The sequence below is a fragment of the Protopterus annectens genome, chromosome 9.part0, assembly GCF_019279795.1.
Source record: "Protopterus annectens isolate FY-2018-M chromosome 9.part0, PAN1.0, whole genome shotgun sequence".
NCBI classification, from domain to species: domain Eukaryota; kingdom Metazoa; phylum Chordata; order Ceratodontiformes; family Protopteridae; genus Protopterus; species Protopterus annectens.
Genome location: NC_056743.1, coordinates 83,590,610 through 83,611,696, shown reverse-complemented (window position 1 = coordinate 83,611,696; position 21,087 = coordinate 83,590,610). Strand labels below are relative to the sequence as shown.

Here is a 21,087-nt window from a genome sequence, read left to right as displayed (position 1 = left end):
CACAAGAGACTCCTCTTAATACAAGTATAGAGTTTACAAGGCAGACTCAGTTCACCCTCATGGGGCACCTCTTGCCACCAGGAAGGGCAAAGGAATTCAGGGCTAGATTGAATATATCAGTACTCATTCAATTGTTAAGGTTTGTGTTAAAGAAAGTGAAGGTAGCTCTATTTTATACATGTAAAATAAAATCATTCTAGAGATTGTAGAACATGTGAGTAATGCTCTATTTTATACATGTAAAATAAAATTATTCTAGAGATTGTAGAACATGTGAGTAATGTATCTGTCTTCCAGGATATTTTACTTATTTGCTTGTGGAGATTCATTTCTTTAGCTCCGGTGTCTGTGGAGGCATTTGTTTGGTGTAGGTCAGGGAGATCAGGGAGAGATGGCTACATAATAGCAAGATATTCAACACACAGATCAATAACTAGCAAATCTAAAACTGTTTCCAGAGCTTCATAGAACTGTGACGTTGTTACCACGTCCTTCACCTCATCTAAGCTTGATTAAATGCAGGTAAAAAAATTCTTAATGCAGATATGGAAATGGATTATTTCCCCTTCAGCGCTTCATGCAGGCCACAACATTTAATGCTTCTTCAGCCATTCTGTAGATGCCATACATTTATTCCTTATACTTATGTGCTGGCAATGAAAACATAAATTAGTATTTGAATTCCAGTAACATACATATGACATTATATCTGTTTTGGGAGCATAACAGAAGATGGAATGGAAAGACAGATGGCACTTTAATACTACAGACAGGTTTAAATTACGGCTTGAGATGATATTTAAAGATATGAACTTACTTCAACAGGTAAACCTGTAAGATGTCTCATATAGCATGCATAGAGGTGTTTGTGCTTTTGTACAAACAGATTGATCAGTCTTTTTTATGTCTACAACGAGGTGGGCTGGTGAGCTTTGATTGCTTTGAAATTTAGAATTCTATAATTGAGATATCTGTTTAAGGCAGGTAGGTTTTATTTCCACTATTGACTGTAAATTCAGAGTCAAATATATCTGGCAGTGCAGTGCAGATGATGGAGGCCATGGGCTACAAATGATATTTAACTTGTAGTCATGGGCTTGATTCCCGCATTCTCCACTAATGATATTTAACTTGTAGTCATGGGCTTGATTCCCGCATTCTCCACTAACGATATTTAACTTGTAGTCATGGGCTTGATTCTCGCATTCTCCACTAATGATATTTAACTTGTAGTCATGGGCTTGATTCCCGCATTCTCCACTTACATGCTGTGTGAATGAGCAAGTTATTTAACCAGATAGTGCTTCTAAACTTTCTCCTTGAATAGGTCTTAACTTGATTACAAAATATATATTAATAAACAGACAGATGAATACATGAATAAACTGAGTGAATATTTACCATCCTATGTTGCTCTATTACAAAGTGATTACCTATGCGTCCTGCGTTATGTATTTGGAGCCTCTCTTGAAAGTTGCCCTAATAATTATTGTTTCTACCTATGTGGCTAGATGCTGTGTTAAAATTCATTGCTGCAAATTAGTTTATCCATTTCATGGTGGGGACATTCAGTTCCTGAATTTTTTCTTCTTAATTAATTTTAGAAAATATTCAGTCTTTTCACCTTCTTATTTCTGCCACTGAAACACAAGAGGTAACATATATTCAGGGGTACTGTAATGCTATGTTTGTTATTTATATATTTTTAATAACTAGCAGTTTTATCATGCAGTAACAGCTACATGTGATTCTGGCTATTACCATTTTTTCTTCACCAATTAATTATTCAATTGTCAGAACTGTTAAGAAAATAAAAACATTTTTTTTTTGTTTTCTTTACCTGTTTTTTTTTTCAGAATATTTAAAATATGCAACAGTTAATTTCCTGAGCATAATATTTCAGAGAATTGATTAGAAGTCCTTACAGATTTTACCTGTTATTAAGTTTACACATTCACTTTATATTAAATGTACAAATTTTAACTTGTTTTATTTACAGGGTGATTATGAAGGTGAAAATGCCGAACCTAATGACAGAAAAGTAAGTTGACTCCTATATCTCAGCATTCAGAATGATTCACTCGCAGGACTACCTCCTGAATCTTGGTTTCATAGCTAGATGTGTGCGGTTGTTCATTGGAGTTGTATCATTCAAAATATCGTGGGGGGGTGGGCTGGCAGGTGCTGCTAAGCAGTTAAATCTTTATTCACATTTAACAGCAATTAACACTGTTCTCGTTTCACAAAAAATGGCCCTCTTCTGCCTGTTGCTTAAGTGTATTACTATCCTGGAAAGTAAATCAAATTTAATTATCATGAATTGTGCATTATTTGTGCTGGGAGGTGTGAAGTACTGCCAAATGACACACATTAAAAGCCTTCTGCGGTGCTATCATGCAAGTGATGAGCTGTATACACCTTTACACCCATTGTAAGATAACAGCAATTATTTACAGCATCTCTACAGATATCTTTACTTAGCTTGGCATGAGAAATATGAGATGGAGAGAAATGTAAAGAAAATAAAATATCCTGATCTGTTTGTGTGAATGGCTTAAGCCTGTGCCCAGCTTCATATAAAGCAGAGGAAACATTATAACTGGGAAAACAATTGCATGCAAAATGAAAGTAAATTATATCTCTCTGTATACCTGTTCATTCTTACTAATTTGTGCTAACCATAAGCCTAACCAATCCTCTGCCCCTATCCCCAACCCTATACATTACCTTCAGTAAAAAGCCTTTCTGTAACAGTACCACTATGCAAGATAGTCAGGCACATAACACACTGCATCATACATGCAGAAAACTAAATCTGTTCCTTCCCTAGGCTCTTACTCTGACCCTACCTTCCCTACACATTCACTCCCATCCCAGTCCTGAAACTTTCAGTACATCTGAAAGTTTCAGCATTAAAAATTCAAACCAACACTTACCTGACCCACACATATTAACTACTGTCCACTACATCTACAGTAAAAAAAAAAATTATTATTTGCAAATTCAGTGAAGTGTACATTCAACCAAATATAACTACACTTATAATAATCAATGAAACATATATTCTGTCACTTGACATTTGTTAACTAGGAATCCATTCTTAATCACTTTTCATTTTGAATCTTCAGGAAATTTACTAACTTACTTGGGGTCACAGGATATGCAAAGACAGGGTGAAAGAAATGAAACCTTTGTCATAAGCTTAACCAGTGTTGCGCACTATTAATGTTACTTTATTTATGTATATTTATTTATTTTATTTTTATTTATTTTACATTTGTTGACCGGGCTAGTCCAGCTGGATAATTTCCATTTTCAGAGGAGGCCCGGGGAGAAAAGCTCCACAATTGAAAACAAGGTTAAACATTTAAGCAACAATGCATACATTTTAGTCTAGTAAAAAATACAGCTAAAAAAAACAGATGAAAAACAAATAGTCCTAACTATATATTAAGAAAGGTTGTATAAACATAATTGTTGAAGAAATTGTTTGTACTTTTTTTTTTTTTTTTTTTTGGAACAGTACAGTAATTAAGTAATTTGTGATAGCAGAGAAAGATATGGATATTTAAATAGGGAAATATGACTGAAGAAAGGAAAAGTCATTTAGTCTGGATTGGTCATTTATGTTATTTTACTTATTAATTATTATTTTTGTGTGAATTAGAAAGAAACGCATTATGTCCTTGAACACCATAAAACAAACCGTCTCCATTACGTTGAATGGGGTACAGAGCACAAAAATTATTCTAGAACTTTTGAAAGCAGACTGTCAGACTAATGAGGCTGTAGCCATCAACTGTGCCAGTGATGTTTGTGTCCTTTGCATGCATACATACAAATGTTTCAAGCACGGGCATTGAAGCCCTTCTAACTTGCCAGTATAACAAAACACTTGTTCCCATAACAAGTGTCCAGGCTGTTCTTAAAAAGATCTAAACTAATACTTGCTTTAATGTAATTTGGTAAGCTGTTCCATGCATCACCTATTCTGTCAGAGAACCACTTAGTACACTTCTCATTTCTATAGACTTTTCTACATAGATTGTCTAATGATTCTCTAGTACTTTTTGATAACCCTAAACATTCTCAGAAGTAGTTGTCTCTAAATGCCCTATATACTCGAATAAGATTTCTTCTTAGATATCTGTAAGAGACAATGCACAAGTACAGATATTTTAGTCTTTCATAACTTAAATTTTCATATTCATGGACTTCCTTGGTATATTTCCGCTGTACTCTTTCCAGTTTACTCATGCTTAATTTCTTATAGGGTTTCCATATTGTTATTCCATACTCATTTTGGGTGTAATGTAACTAACAAAAAATGACTTCATCATTTTTGAATTCCTAGACTTTATAAATCTTTTTATAGAACCTACAGTTCTATAACTATCATTAACCAATTGGTTGATATGATTAGAAAAACTCATAGCTGAATCTACCCCACCATCCCCCAAGCTTCTCACTACACCGTTTTAAACATACTGGAAAATATTAAGATACAACCAAACACCCTAATACTGGGTGATTTCAACTACCCTGCCATTAACTGGGAAAACTATTAGTGCACCAATGCCTTTGCCTAATGGTTCTTGGAATTCATAAATTCCAACGCCCTGGATCAACTAATCCATAGTCCCACCAGGGGCTCTAATATCCTAGACCTGGTCATTACCAACATGGGAAATCGATGCTCCACACCTATGGTCACCCCCTCGTTGGTCAGGTCAGACCATAAGCTAATCACTCTTAACATCCACATCCCACCCCCACCCCCCCCAGTAAAGAAACCTCCATAAAAGACTTCTCCAAAGCCAACTTCATGCTACTCAAGTCAGAAGTGACAAACTTCATGACACCCATGCAGACGGGAACTGAAAGTTCGACTGCTGAGTCCTACACTAAGGCACTGTATGAGCACATACACTCATGCATGAATCGTGCCATCCCAAACAGAACCAAGATGCTCTCTTCCAAAAAAAAGGAAGCCAATCTGGTGGTCCCCTGCCATAAACAAACATTACAACAAAAGGAAGAAACTGTTGCAGAAAAGAGGAAAATCCCAGGATGCAAAAAACTCCCTTACCAGCCTCAGTAATAAGCTGAGATCCCTCATAAAATCCTCCAAAGCTAGTTATGAAAATAAAATTGCCAAAGATTCCAAAGACAACCACAAGGCATTCTATAACTATGTCAAGAATCTAAATGGCAATGCTCAGATCTGCTCTGAGCTACAACAGAATGGCATTAAATATACTAATCCCAAGGATATTGCCAATATCCTGGCAGATCGATTCAGTGCTAACTTCACCCCTATCTCACCCCCTAAACAGCCTATCTCAATACCGGAAGATTGCCAAATTCCAGTAATAACAGCCACACAGGTAAAAAATGCACTTTCCAAAGCTAAGAATACAGCATCCACGGGATCAGATGACATCCCGGGCTATGTACTGCATGAACTACAAAATGAACTGACACCTCACCTAAGTGTCATGTTTAATCATACTCTCACCTCCGGCTTCATGCCCTCTGAGTGGCGCACAGGTACAGCTATCCCACTCCACAAGGGCGAATCCACCTTGGATCCCAGGAACTACTGCCCCATCAGTCTGACGAGCCTGATCTGCAAGGCCATGGAATGTATTATCATGGAATTTATAAACAAAGACAATGGCAACCTTCAAACACTGGACCCCACCCAGTTTGGGTTCGTGAGGGGCTGATCTTGTCTCCTGAACCTGATTGGCTTCTTTGAATCAGTCTCCAGAGCAATGGACAAGGGTAAGGCAGTCCACACAGCCTATCTGGACCTTGCAAAGGCCTTTGACACCATCCCCTACTCTGGAATCATAGATAAACACATTAATCTGGGCATTAATCCCTACATCACTCGATGGGATGCCAACTGGCTTATTGATAGTAACCACACTGTAAAAGTAGCTGACTCAAAATCCAGCTCCAGACAAGTGGAGTACCTCAGGGTTCAGTCCTGGGACCGCTTTTGTATGGCATCTACTTCTCTGAAGTACAGGCCAACACTAAGGGACTCTGGCTAACAAAGTTTGCAGATGACTGCAAACTGGGAGCCATTATTGAATTCCCAAATGATGTGGATACTCTACAAAAGGGCCTTACAGAAACAGATGTTTGGTGCCAGAACCATGGGCTCAAGCTCAATGCCAAGAAATGTATAGTTATCCCCTTTGGGAAAAACATGTACCTGTGAATTACCACATAGGTGGCAGTACACTAAACACCGAAAATGTGATAAGTGACTTAGGGACACAGGTGGACAGTGGTCTCACCTTCGATAACCACATCGCCACAACAGTCAGGAAATCCTTCTATGTGGTATAAGGGCTTTTCATCCAGAAAAAAGGTCATTGTCCCACTGTACTCATCCCTCATTAGACCCATTATAGAATACAACACTCTATTTAGTATGTACCTCTCAAGACATCTGCAACAACTGGAAAGGCCGCAGAAATACCTCACTAAAAGAAGCAAAGGTCTAAAGCAGATACCCTATGCTGACCGCCTTAAAAAACTCCAGCTATACTCTGTCACATAACATCTACTCAGAGGCGATCTCTGCTTAACATACAAGGCCATGTCAAACCCAGAGCTGTTGGACATGCTACACTTAAAGAAATCCCAATCCCTCAGAGCCACACACTCCAGGGATCTAAACCTTGTCATCACAATAAACAAAACATGCTGGAGGGATCGGTTCCTGACCCAGAGACTCCCCAGACTCTGGAATAGACTGCCCATACATGTCAAGCAGAGCACCTCTTTGGCCCTCTTCAAAAGGAACCGTGACGATTGGATGGGAGAAAGGAAATTCACCATGGGGATCACGTCAGTCACCCTGCTAGACAGGGGTCCAGGGAAGTAAATAGTGTGGGAAGAAATAGCCAAGGAATTGTTTATGGCTAGGCTTGTATAGGCCCTAGGGCCGATAGCCTAGTACCAACCTATGAACCCCTATACCCAGGTCCTTAAATGAGTCGACAGTTTCAATCACTGTGTGCTGTATTAGATATCCACCTTTCAATTTATGTCTCCCAAATCTTATATGCTTAGTTTTTGATGTATTTATCAGCATATTGTTCTCCTGTGCTAAATGGTCAATTTAGTCAAGTTGTTTTGCAGACATGCCTTATCTGAACCACATGTAATCAGTTTACCCAATTTCAGGTCGTCTGCATATAGACTGTAGAACACCTCAGATGAAAAAGATAGGTCTGAAAGATACAATCTAAACAAGTAAGGGTCTAGGACAAAGTCCTGCGGGACACCCTGACTGTAACCAAGAATTTCACCTGCCCAGTTGCTGTATGATACTTGCAAGGCCTATTTGTGAGCCATGCAGCAATCAATCTTATCAAGGGTACATCAATACCTAGTTGTACTAATTTATTGATCAGTGTTTTATGTATGACCCTGTCAAATGCTGAAGTTAAATCTATATAAATTACATCACAGCAATGTATTCAACACAAAATAGTATTAACAAAGAAGCAAGTTTAGTGCAAAGTAATTAATAATAACATTCTGCAGATTAAGTAGAGTTCAACTGCAAAGGAAGGGAAGAGAAATATAAAAAAAAACATTCATATGATTATAGTATGTGGTGCCAGATGACACTGAAGCCTTTTGTGATACGGATAAGAGAAGACACAAGGGGGCACTTAGATAAAAAAATGACAGCCTTTGGTAGTCTGTTTTGTCTGTAACCCTCTGCTACAGAAACATATCACTGACGAGGATTTTATGTAACCTGATTAACCCTATAATTTCAAAGGTGATTAGTGAATGGGTATGTGTGTCCAGAAACATGCATTATTTGTAAGCTGGGAGTAACACTTGCAGGTGATAGGGGCTTCATACTTAAAACTAATGTATGGTTCCAAAAATCTTGGTGACCAGATTCTGTATGGTATTCTATTAATGATAATTAGGTTCATAGGTAGGCACTAGACTATCGGCCCTAGGGTCTATATAAGCCTAGCCAAAAAAGTTCCCTGGCTTTCGCCACCCAAGAAAGTTATTTTCCTGCACCTCTGTCTAGCAGAGCCACAGAAGTGATCCTTGGAGTGAATTTCCTATTTCCCATCCAATTGTCAAGGTTTTTCTTAAAGAGAGCTAATGAGGAGCTTTGCTTGACATGAATGGGTAGTCTGTTCCAGAGCATGGGAAGTCTCTGGGACAGGAAACTAACCCTCCAGCGTGTTCTGTTTATTGTGGTGGCAAGGTTTAGATGCCTGGAGCATGTGGCTTAGAGGGATTGGGGTTTCTTTAAGTATAGCATGTCCAACAGCTCTGGATTTGACATGGCTATTTATGTTAGGCAGAGGTCGCCTCTGAGTAGGCGATAAGTGACAGAATCGAGCTGGAGTTTTTTGAGATGATCTGCATATGGCATCTGTTTGAGGCTGGTAATCCTCTTAGTGAGGTATTTCTGTGGCCTTTCTAGATGTTGTAGATGTCTTGCAAGGCACATGGCAAATGGGGTGTTGTACTCTATAATGGGTCTGATGAGGGATGAGTAGAGAGGAACAATGACTTTTTTTTTCTGGAGGTGAATCCCTTTGTGATGAGGTGTGCCATGTAGAAGGATGTCCTGACTACTGTGGCGATGTGATTATCAAAGGAGAGACTACTATCCACCTGTGTCCCAAGATCTCTTATCACACTTTTGGTGTTTATTAGGCTACTGCCTATTTGGTAGTTCATGGGTACAGTGTTTTTCCCAAAGGGGGTGACAATGCACTTCTTGGCATTGAGCTTGAGGCCACGACTGACACCAAGCATCAGTCTTATTGAGGCCCTTTTGTAGAATGCCCACATCATTAGGTGATTCTATTATGGCACCTAGTTTGCAGTCGTCTGTGAACTTTGTTAGCCAAAGACCTGCTGTATTATCCTGGACTTCTGAGAAGTAGATGCCAAATAAGAGACGATGCAGGACTGAGCCCTGTGGTACTCCACTTGGACTGGTCTGAAGTTGGATTTGGAGTCGGCTGCTTTCACTGTGTGGGTTTGGTCAGTGAGCCAGTTGGCCACCTATCTTGTGACATAGGGATTTATGTAGAGTCTAGTGAGTTTATCTATAATTCCAGAGTGGGGGATGGTGTTGAAAACCTTGGGGAGGTCAAGATAGGATGTGTGCACCACCTTACCCTCGTCCATGGCTCTGGTGACTGCTTCAAAGAAGTCAGTCAGGTTTAGGAGACATGACCTTTTATAAACCCAAACTGAGTGGGGTTCAGAGTTTGGAGGTTACCTGTGTCTTTGTTTATAAGCTCCAGGATGATATGTTCCATAGCCTTGCAGACCAGGCTCGTCAGTCTAATGGGGCAGTAGTTCCCGGGGTCTGTGGTGGTGCCCCTTTGTGGAGTAGGATAACCATCGCTGAAAGCCATTCAGTAAGCACAAAGCCTGAAGTGAGGCTATGATTGAACATGGTACTTAGCTGGGGTGCCAGTTCATTCTGTAGTTTGTGCAGAATGCAGCCTGGGATGTTGTCAGGTACCATGGATGCTGTGTTCTTGGCTTTGGAGAATGCAGTCTTTACTTGTGCAGCTGTGATTACAGGGGCTTTGCATTCTTCCGGTATAGTGATGGGCCCCTTGGGGGGTGCAGTTTGCACTGAACCTATCTGCCAGGATGTTGGTAATATCAGTTGGTTCTATGGTACCATCCATGGTACCTAGACCTGGCGAAGGCTTTTGATACAATACCTCACTCGGGTATCATTGAAAAACTCATCAACTTAAATGTAAACCCATACATTACAAGATGGGTTGCAAACTGGCTGAGTGACAGAACCCACAGGGTCAGAGTTGCTGGCGCCATGTCAGACTCAAAGCCTGTCACAAGTGGTGTCCCACAGGGCTCAGTCCTGGGCCCACTCTTGTTTGGCATCTACTTTTCTGAAGTACAAGCAAACACAGGAGGGTTATGGCTGACAAAGTTTGCAGATGACTGCAAACTGGGCGCCGTAGTTGAAAACACATCCAGCACAGATATCCTTCAGAAGGGTCTCACAGAAATGGATAACTGGTGCCAGAGCCATGGCCTAAAGTTAAATGCCAAGAAATGCATAGTCATACCCTTCGGGAAAAATAAGGTTACCCCTAGCTACCATATAGGTGGAAATCCCCTGAACACAGAAGAAGTTATTAGGGACCTGGGAACCCAGGTTGACAGTAGCCTTTCATTCGACACTCATATTGCTAAAGTAGTTAGGAAGACCTTCTACATTGCCCACCTTATCATGAAGGGATTCACATCTAGATCAAGGGAAGTCATAGTCTCCTATACTCATCACTCATCAGACCAATGATCGAGTACAATGCCCCATTCGGAATGTATCTGACCCGACACTTGCAGCAGCTGGAGAGGCCACAAAAGTTCCTCACCAAAAGGATAAAGGGTCTCAACAATCTGTCTTATGCTGCCCGACTGAAAGAACTCCAGTTATATTCAGTTGCTTACCGCTTGCTCAGAGGTGACCTATGCCTGACATACAAGGCCATGTCAAACCCAGATTTGATGAACATGCTTCATCTCAAAAAATCTAGATCCCTCAGAGCCACAAGGGCGGGAGACTTAAACCTCGACACGGTTATTAATAGGACGTGCTGGAGGGATAGATTCATCACCCAAAGACTCCCTATTCTGTGGAACAAAATCCCGGTTTATGTGAGGCAGTGCACCTCGCTGGCCTTGTTCAAGAGGAATCTTGACCAATGGATGGGAGATCGCAGATACACCCCAGGGGTTACCTCAGTGTCACTGCTTGACAGAGGCACAGCAAAATAATGGGCATAGTTTCTCCAAACTAAAGGGGTGGCGTAAGCCACAAAACTATGGGCTAGGCTTATAAATGCCCTCGGGCAGATAGCCTAGTATGAACCTATGAACCTATGAACCTATGAGTAACAAACAAGTGAAAAAAAGTCCAAAAGTCCAACGTAGAACACAATTTTAAACGTAAGAAAGTTTATTTACAACTTGAAACGCTTTTCGTCACCAAAAGTATGGTAACTTCCTCAGAAATAAGTACCCAGTTAGTGCAACACTTTTAAAATACACAGCATCAAATGACACATGCTAAAATGAACCAATAAATGAAGTATTTCATTTAAAGAAAAAGTCCATATTAAAACCAATATGTCACGTTAATGATGGTATAAAACTATGCAGACCACTCAAGTGTCTAAAATAAAAACTTGTTGATAGAATGGATAAAATAAGGACACCCTACTATTTATTTGTAAAAATGTATATATATGATACTCCTATTGTGCTTAAAGACCAGTTTACATAAGATAAATCAAGTTTAAACTTATACAATGCTTGCAGTTTTAACTAGAAGTATTCATCATCTAGTTAAACTTTTTAGTTTTAACAAGCAAGCAATATTGCAAGCCTCATTTAAACCGGGGTATGAAAAAGCATTTAAGCTCAATTGCCATTCTAACTTACACTTTTCTAGTAGTAATGCTGAAGGACCTCCTCTAATGTCAAGCAAGACCTGGTCAATAGCTTTGAAACAGAACTTGTGACCTGCACATAAATTGGAATGCTTAGCTAGTGCATTTTCATATTTATTTTTATCTATGGCATAAATATGCTCATAGATTCTCTTCCGGAACTTATGATCCATTTTACCTACGTAAAACGCCGGGCAGTTAATGCACATAGCAATGTATATCACTGCCCTAGACTCACAGTTAAGTTTGTAATTAAGGTTAAACTTCCTATTGTTACCAATAGAGAATGAGTTGCCTGTCTTTATCTACACATCCTGCATGCTCCACAAGTGTACATACCTACAGGTCTCCCACCATGACTTAGAGGTCTACGCTCAAGGAGATTTTTCAAATTAGACCCCCTTCTGTATACTATTTCAGGCAAGCTACCTAACCTGTCAAGTAAGGAATTATTAAATAGCAAGAGCGAAAAGCCACCAACCGGATAAAATATAAATTATTTTATTTGAAACGGCAAACTTGTAGCTAAACAGACTTTAACATTAACAATTGAATAATTTCAACTGAATGAACAATAGAAATAAGCGCTTTCGTTTAACAAGTTTTAAACTTAATCAGACAATCAGTTAAATTACATCACTTCCTTATATAAGCTTCTCTTTTTTCAAAAAATCCCGTTCCCATGGCTAATACAAAACGAGCATGCCCAGTAGTGAAAAAGTGATTGTTTGGAAATATTTTATCTTCCCTCTATATACATTAATAGAAGTACTTGTATTACAATAAAATTTATAATTTAAACTTCCTATAAACATTAAACTATATGGGGGTAACTGATACAATTAATATGTAACTAACTACATTTTAAATCTTTATTTCAGTAATCCAAATATAAAAAAATTATAAATTTATATATAATATGCATATTGAGTTACTTCAGCTATTTGACAAAAGTGGCAAAGATTTATTAGATGTGTTAATTAAGTATAATCAAATGGAAATAGATCAGCTCATAGTAGAATTAGACCAACTTGATAACATCATTCGATCTGATATTTCATTTGATATCATAGTATTGAACAGTACATCAGTAAACTGAAGAATGGGAAAATGAATAAATTAGAAAGAGACATTAATCAATATGCTAATTGATTAGCACATCCTAGTCCTCCAGGTGGGCAAAACAGAAGGAATAAAAGTTATGGTCATAATAACAATAATAAAATAAATATTGCAGTACATGATCAAAATGACATTGAACAGCATAATGACTTGGCCTACAATGAATAATTCCCAGAACTAAGGCATTCTGAAAGACTTAAAAATAAAAAACCCTTTCCAAGTTATCAAGCAGTGGGGTTTCAAGAGGCCAGGCCAAAGGACAAACAATGGAGAACATAGACAATAATAGGTTGGTGGATTCATATGGTGATACCAACCAATTGGACTTACAAATGTGTCAGGATGGACTAACTGAGAATGCATTGAAACATATAATTGTGAATAGTGCTGGAGATTTTAAAGTGTTTAATTTTTCTAACATTGAAGTGAATCAAGATGTAGCAAATCTATTATCTAAAGGTTATACTTTTGTTCCATCTAAAGCATTTGATTTCACATCTGTTATGATAGATATGAAGTTATTTTTAAGAAAAATAAATTTTTCCTTGATGCACCAGGATTTTATATATAATGAGTCACACAAGTTTAATATTTCCAGCACTTTTAATCCTCCCTTGCATCCTAAGCTGATATTATATGAGAAAATGTGTGAATATCAGCTAAAGAATTTAGATAAATGGAATAAAAGGATAGACTACCCTCCAAATTTAAGTATAAATGAACAAAATATCTTAAAGGTATTACAAAAAGAGAAAATTAGAATTATGAAGCCAAATAAGGAAGGGGTGCGGTCATTATGAGTAATGAGATGTATAAATAAAAAATGGAAATAATTTTAAAAACTGATACATATGAACAAGTATCATTAAATGAATTAAATTTAGCTTATAAGAAAATTTATACACAAATCAATGATATGTTTTTAGAAAGGCGGATAGATATAGATTTATATAATTATTTAAATATTACAGTGCCTAGAGTTTCAGTTTTCTTTGGAAACCCAAAAATTCACAAAAATTTGCTTGATCCTCCCATGCGTCCATTAGTAGGTGGAAGAGATTCCATTACTTCAGCATGTGCAAAGTATGTCAATTATGAGCTAAAAAAGATAGTTAAAAAAGAAAAGTACATTTGTAAAGACTCATGGACATTCTTAGAACATATGAATGATATAAAATTTGATAATCAGGATATTTTGGTAACTATAGACGTATGTGACCTCTACACAGTGATCCCTCAAAATATAGGTCTTGAATGGATAGGTGAAATATTATTTCAATATTCTATCAAGCAAGAATTAATTTAATTATTGAACTTTAGGAATTAATTTTAAACAATAATTATATTATCTTTGATAAGAAATATTATATACAGAGAAAAGGGATAGCTATGGATTCACCGTGTGGAGGCACATACGCGAATTTAGTTATGGTGTTTTGGGAGAAAATATATATATTCAATAGTAAATATAATATATTTATTAAATCCTATCACCGCTTTCAAGATAATATCAGCCTTATCTGGAATAGTAATATAGATATTTTAAATGAATTTTTAGTTTACATAAATGGAACTACTTCCTTTTTTAAATTCACATGGAATATAAGTAATAATAATATTAATTATTTAGATATTAATTTAATTAAAGATTATGAAAATAAAACTTATATTTCATTAATCCATAGGAAAGAATCATATTCTAATAGCTTTCTCCATTATAGTAGTGCACATCCAGAACACCAGAAAAAATCAGTTATAAAAGGGCAGCTTGTAAGAGCTGCTCGAATGATTACTAATTTTGCTGAATTTCAAATAGAGTGCAACTTTTTACGAAGTATGTTTATTAATAAAAATTATCCACCTATATTAATTGATAAATTGATTACCGAAGTAACACAAAAAAGAATAAATGGTTATTTCTGCCCAGTATTAAAGGGGCTTAATATGAATGTTAATATCTTGGACAACGGAGATCTAAATACGACCACAACTTTTAAAGTAGAAACTACAAAAAAATCTTATAATTAATAATAATTTAATGGTGCAAAATGAAAATGATAATGAATTTACAAAAGCTTTGGTTATCACTTTTATGCAAGAATACCAAATAATAAGGGAAATATTTATGAATAACTGGGGGATTTTAATGGATGACCCCCAGTGTAAAAAACATATTGATGGATTTCCTAAAATTGTATATAAAAAAGGGAAAAGTTTTAAAGATTTATTAAGATCAAATACTCAAAATGTAAATAACAAAAAGGTAACAAATGGAATGCATAAGTGTGGTGCTTGTAACTGGTGCCATAAAATTAACGTAGTTCGGAGTTTTTATGTAAGAAATAAAAAATATTTTTTAAAAAATAAATATAATTGTAGGTCAAAAGCTGTAGTTTATTTAGCCATGTGTGACTCATGTACTTCATTTTATGTAGGCAAAACAGAGAGGGCTTTATCTCAAAGAATTTATGAACACGAATATGCAATTAAGAAAAATAAAGCGAATAATGCTTTAGCAAAGCATATTAGTGAGTTTAATAATCATCAGTTTTATTTTACCATTATAGATCAAGTAGAGATAAGAGATAAAACCCCTTGGAGCCTAATACTTTAACAAAGAGAATTACAATGGCAAATTAAACTACAAGCAGATACATGGCCTGGTATTAATGAAAGAAGTACCATAGCACCAATACTTAAATTAAAAGCATTGAATAGAAAGAAAATTAAAGATTAAATAGTGTATTTTAAGTATTAATTTTATGTTTAATTTTTATAACAAATATTTATAAGATTTTATAATTAATTGTTACATTTTATATTTGATATTATATAAAATGTAATAAGAACAAATTGACGTTTATTCATACGTAAATATGACAAAAACGTTTTTTTAAAATGAATATTATAAATTTTAATCTGGTTAGTTTATATCAGTAATAATTATATCTATTAATTAAAATAGGTGGATGGTTGTTAGATAATGGATGAAAATTAATGAAATGATTGAGATACATTTAATATACAACATATAATATATATATATATATATATATATATATATATATATATATATATAAACATAATTTTATATGTATTTTTTATGTAATTTTGAATGGTGAAAAACTTAATTTTTTTTAGATATATATATATATATATATATATATATATATATATATATATTGGTTCTTAATAAAAATTGTAATATATTTTTGTATAAGTAGTAAATAATTTAATAAGGTTTTAAAATATAAATTATATAGTGTATATTTTATTGAATTTCTATTCTTAAGTAGGCTGATATCATATGGTAGTTTATATATATAGATTTATAATTTTTTGATATTTGGATTACTGAAATAAAGATTTAAAATTTAGTTAATGTTACATATTAATTGTATCAGTTACCCCCATATAGTTTAATGTTTATAGGAAGTTTAAATTATAAATTTTATTGTAATATAAGTACTTTTATTAATGTATATAGGAGGAAAGGTAAAATATTTTGAAACAGTCACTTTTTCGCTATTGGGCATGCTCATTTTGTATTAGCCATGGGAGCGGGATTTTTTGAAAAAAGAGAAGCTTATATAAGGAAGTGATGTAATTTAACTGATTGTCTGATGAAGTTTAAAACTTTTTAAAAGAAAGAGCTTATTTCTATTGTTCATTCAGGTGAAATTATTCGATTGTTAATGTTAAAGTCTGTTTAGCTACAAGTTTGCCGTTTCAAATAAAATAGTTTATATTTTATCCGGTTGGTGGCTTTTCACTCTTGCTATTTAGTAGTTTTTCGGTTTCAACTGTAATATGTCGTAAGTAAGGAATTATCTCTACTGATGAAGGTTTAGTTCTTATATAAAATAAACCTAAGTCTTGGACTTTCATTACTATACATCATAATGAAACTTGCATTAAAGTTCACCTGTTGGTCGATGTTAGATTTGTACTTTGGTTAGTACCTATGTTTAGGAGGTGAGTGTTACCATTAATAAAATGTAAAGCATTATTATTGTTAAAGTGATGGCCAGTGTTTATGGCCTCATTAGACTCATATAACTGATGAGTCAACTCTTCTCTCTTAAAAAGCAGGGGTCTAAAGTTGCCATTGTAACATTTACACTGAATTTCCTCTATTAAAGAGTCAATCAAGGTTATTGGATAGCCACGTTTTTGAAACATACCACTCAAGAAGTGGCATTCCTCTAGAAAGTCCTTATCTAAAGAAGTCATCCTAGCATCCCTAATAAGTTGGCTCTTCACTATAGATCTTTTTTGTGTAAATCAGTGAGCACTAGTAAAGTGCAGAAATGAGTTACAGTATGTAGTTTTCCTAAAAAACTTTGAAATTAATCTTTTATTTACCAAGTCCTTAGTTAACTTGATATCTAAATAGTCAATGGTGACATTACTGCAATTAAATGTAAATTTAAAGAAACCTGTTGTGGTGTTCAAATAGTCAATAAATGCATGAACTTGTACCTCATTACCTCTAAAAATAATGAAAATATTGTCCAAGAACCGAGTGTAGTAGACTAGGTTTGCCCTGTGTTCAGGTGTTGTAAAAATAAACATTCTCTCCTAATAGGCCATGAATAAATTGACTCATCAGTTATACGAGTCTACCGAGGACAGAAACACTGGCCATCACTTTAACAATAATAATGCTTTACATTTTATTAATGGTAACACTCACCTCCTAAACATAGGTACTAACCAAAGTACAAATCTAAAATCTAACATCGACCAACAGGTGAACTTTAATGTGAGTTTCATTATGACATAGAGTAATGACAGTGCAAGACTTAGGTTTATTTTGTATAAGAATGGGACCTTCATCAATAGAGATAATTACTTACTTGACAGGTTAGGTAGCTTGCCTAAAATGGTATACAGAAAGGGGTCTAATTTGAAAAATCTCCTTGAGCGTAGAGCTCTAAGTCATGGTGGGAGACCTGTAGGTATGTACACTTGTGGAGCATGCAGGATGTGTAGATACATCAAGACAGGCAACTCTTTCTCTATTGGTAACAATAGGAAGTTTAACCTTAATTACAAACTTAACTGTGAGTCTAGGGCAGTGATATACATTGCTATGTACATTAACTGCCCGGCTTATTACATAGGGAGAGAATCTATGAGCATATTTATGCCATAGATAAAAATAAATGTGAAAATGCACTAGCTAAACATTCCAATTTATGTGGTGGTCACAAGTTCTGTTTCAAAGCTATTGACCAGGTCTTGCTTGACATTAGAGGAGGTCCTTCAGCATTACTACTAGAAGAGCATAAGTTAGAATGGCAATTGAGCTTAAATGCTTTTTCATACCCCATTTTAAATGAGGCTTACAATATTGCTTGCTTGTTAAAACTAAAAAGTTTAACTAGATGATGAATACTTCTAGTTAAAACTGCAAGCATTGTAGAAGTTTAAACTTGATTTCTCTTATATAAGCTGGTCTTTAAACACAATAGGAGTATCATATATATATATATATATATATATATATATATATATATATATATATATATATATATATATATATATATATATATACTTTTACAAATAAATAGTAGGGTGTCCTTATTTTATCCATTCTATCAACAAGTTTTTATTTTAGACACTTGAGTGGTCTGCATAGAGTTTTATATTGTCATTAATGTGACATATTGGTTTTAATATGGACTTTTTCTTTAAATGAAATACTTCATTGATTGGTTCATTTTAGCATGTGCCATTTGATGCTGTGTATTTTAAAACTGTTGCACTAACTGGGTACTTATTTCTGAGGAAGTTACCATATTTTTGGTGACGAAAAGCATTTCAAGTTGTAAACAAACTTTCTTACATTTAAAATTTTGTTCTACCTTTGAGTTTTGGACTTATTTTCACTTGTTTGTTACTCGTACTTGAGCTTATCCAGCTTGTTTGTCAATATCAGTTGGTTCTGTATATCTAGTGCCATTGTGCTGTAGCTCAGAGCAGATCTGAGTGTTGCCATTGAGATTCTTGACATACTTGTAGAATGCTTTGTGGTTGTCTTTAGAATCAGTGACAATTTTATTTTCATAACTAGCTTTGGAGGATTTTATGAGGGATCTCAGCTTCTTACTGAGGCTGACCAGGGAGCTCCTGCAATCAGGAGATTTTACTCTTTTTTGCAATAGCTTCTTCCCTCTGTTGTAGAGTTTGTTTATGGCAAGGGACCACCAGATTGACTTCCTTTTTTTGGAGGATAGCATCTTGGTTCTATTGGGGATGGCACAATCCATGCAGTCATGTATGTGCTTATACAATGAATTTGTATGGGAGTCAGCAGTTGTACCTCTATTTTCCGTCTGTATGGGTGTCGTGAAGCTTGCCACTTATGTTTTAAGAAGCATTAAGTTGGATTTGGAGAAGTTTTTTTACAGTGGTTTCCTTAATGGGGGGTGGGGGCAGGATATTGATATCTAGAGTGATTAGCTTGTGGTCAGATCAGACCAGCAAGTAGTTGACCTTGGGCATGGAACATTGGTTGCCCATATTGGTAATGACCAGGTCCAGAATATTGCTGCCCCTGGTGGGGGTATGGACAAGCTGATCCAGGGCATTGGAATTTATGAATTCCAGAAAGCATTGAGCAAATGAGTTAGTACATAAGCAGTTTTCCCAGTTTATGGTGGGGTAGTTGAAATCGCCCATTATTAGGGTATTGAGCTGTACCTAAATATTACCCAATATATCAAGAAACATGGAGTGGGCATCTTGGGGCATGGCGCAGGATCTGTAACAAGCTACAACCTGTGTTTCAGTCTTGCCCAGTGTTAGTTGCACTTGGATAATTTCATATGCATTATGTTGAGCAACTAGCCTGGAGGTGTGGATATCCTTAAATGAATATGGACACACTTCCTTCTTTAGTGTTTCAGTCCAGGTTAGATGGCTGAAAGGTGTGGTATGAGTTATAGCCTGGTAATGCAGGGGTGCTTTCTGGAGCCTTGAACCAGGTCTCCATCACTGCACAGATGTCAATGTTCTCCTTTTTAAGGAGTGCCTCAAGTGAGTGCATTTTGAGGTTTAGACTTCTAGCATTGAGTAGCATTACCCTCAGACTTTGCTTGCTTATACCAGCTATGGTGGTGAGTTTGTCGTCTGAACCTTGCCTAACAAGGCACTATAGGGGTGGCAAGCACCTTAGCCAGTATCCAGAATCCCAGGGGCAACAGATGCAGGCGACTCTGGCAAAGCATTGTGGTCTGTCAATCATGTCGTCCCAGGCAGACAGACACTGGATTCCCTTAGAATGACACCAGAAGCGTAGCCAATTGTTGAATTAAATCATTTTGCCCTTGTATTGTGGTATCATTCTGGGTGATGGCAGGATGCTACTCAGGGTTAGGGTCATAGCCGCCTGGGCTAGATGATCCAAGAGCTCCTCCATGTCTCTTTTCATGCAGTCCAGGGAGGTACATCTCAGGTCATTCACACCAACATGGACAATGACAGAGTCACATTTGTACTTGTTGTGGAGTGACCTGAGTGCTTGCATTATGTGGCAGATCCTGGCATCCGACAGGCAGTTGACAGTAACTTTCTTCTTGTTTAGCCTGGTGAGTGGGACATCAGTGTGCCTGACTATAGAATCACCTTTGACTAATGTGTTGGGTATGTTGTTTTGCCTTATGGGCTGAGGTTGAGTGGCACACTGATTTTGTGGGCAATGTGTCATTTGGCTAGTGTTGGGGGGTGGTGGTTGCTTGTGTTTCAGCTTTGGAGTTCTCTGTTGTTTGGGCAGATTTTTATTGGGAGCCTCCGTGAATGTAGGTGTATGTTTTGTGTTACTATCTGTGGGTTTAGGTGGTGTAAGTTTTGATGGAATATGTGTTGAGTGTGGTGTGGTGCAGGTGTTTACCTTCTCCTCTTAACTGTCTAGTACAGTCTTGGCTGGAGAGAGCTTGGCTTCCAGTTTGGCTGTATAAGTGCATCTCTCACAGGTTGTAGTGTTGGGTTGTAGGACGAGAGGGTTGTCAGTGTACACGAGGCAATTGTTACATTGACCCAAGATGCCCAGGTTCATCAGGTGAACAGGGAAAAATACCAGGAGCTGACCCTTAGACATGCCTGGATAGGTGCTTATTAATTTAAGTACTAAAAACTGTTTTCTTCCTAACAAGTGAGGAAAGTTGAGTGCTGCAGTAATTTGTAGATTTAGTGCTTGCGACAAGTTTTGAACAAGTGCTGAGCACAAAGAAACAATTTTGAATGCTAAAACTAGAAAACTGGCTAGTTCTAAGGGAAAGTTAAAAGAGCAGACTTTCTCTAGCACAGAGAATAGTTTAACCCTAGTTAAATGGTGCTGCGTGATGCACAAAACTGCGCAAACATGGGTTTTTAAACAGAAAGATGAAAGGGATAGAAATAGCCCAAAATGGCCAATAAAACTACAGATTCTGAGATGAAACCCCTCCTC

At 36.5% G+C, this 21,087-nt stretch overlaps 1 protein-coding gene across 5 annotated transcripts in view; it reads left to right on the top strand.

Moving 5' to 3' along the window:
- The window catches only part of ANO1 (anoctamin 1), a 1,045,885-nt gene that overhangs the window by 634,129 nt on the left and 390,669 nt on the right, over positions 1–21,087 (top strand). For all 5 annotated transcript variants that reach the window (XM_044082585.1, XM_044082589.1, XM_044082584.1 and 2 more), the window contains one exon: positions 2,000–2,041. In XM_044082585.1, the coding sequence (XP_043938520.1) occupies positions 2,000–2,041 (42 nt within the window). The remainder of the gene's footprint in view (positions 1–1,999; positions 2,042–21,087) is intronic.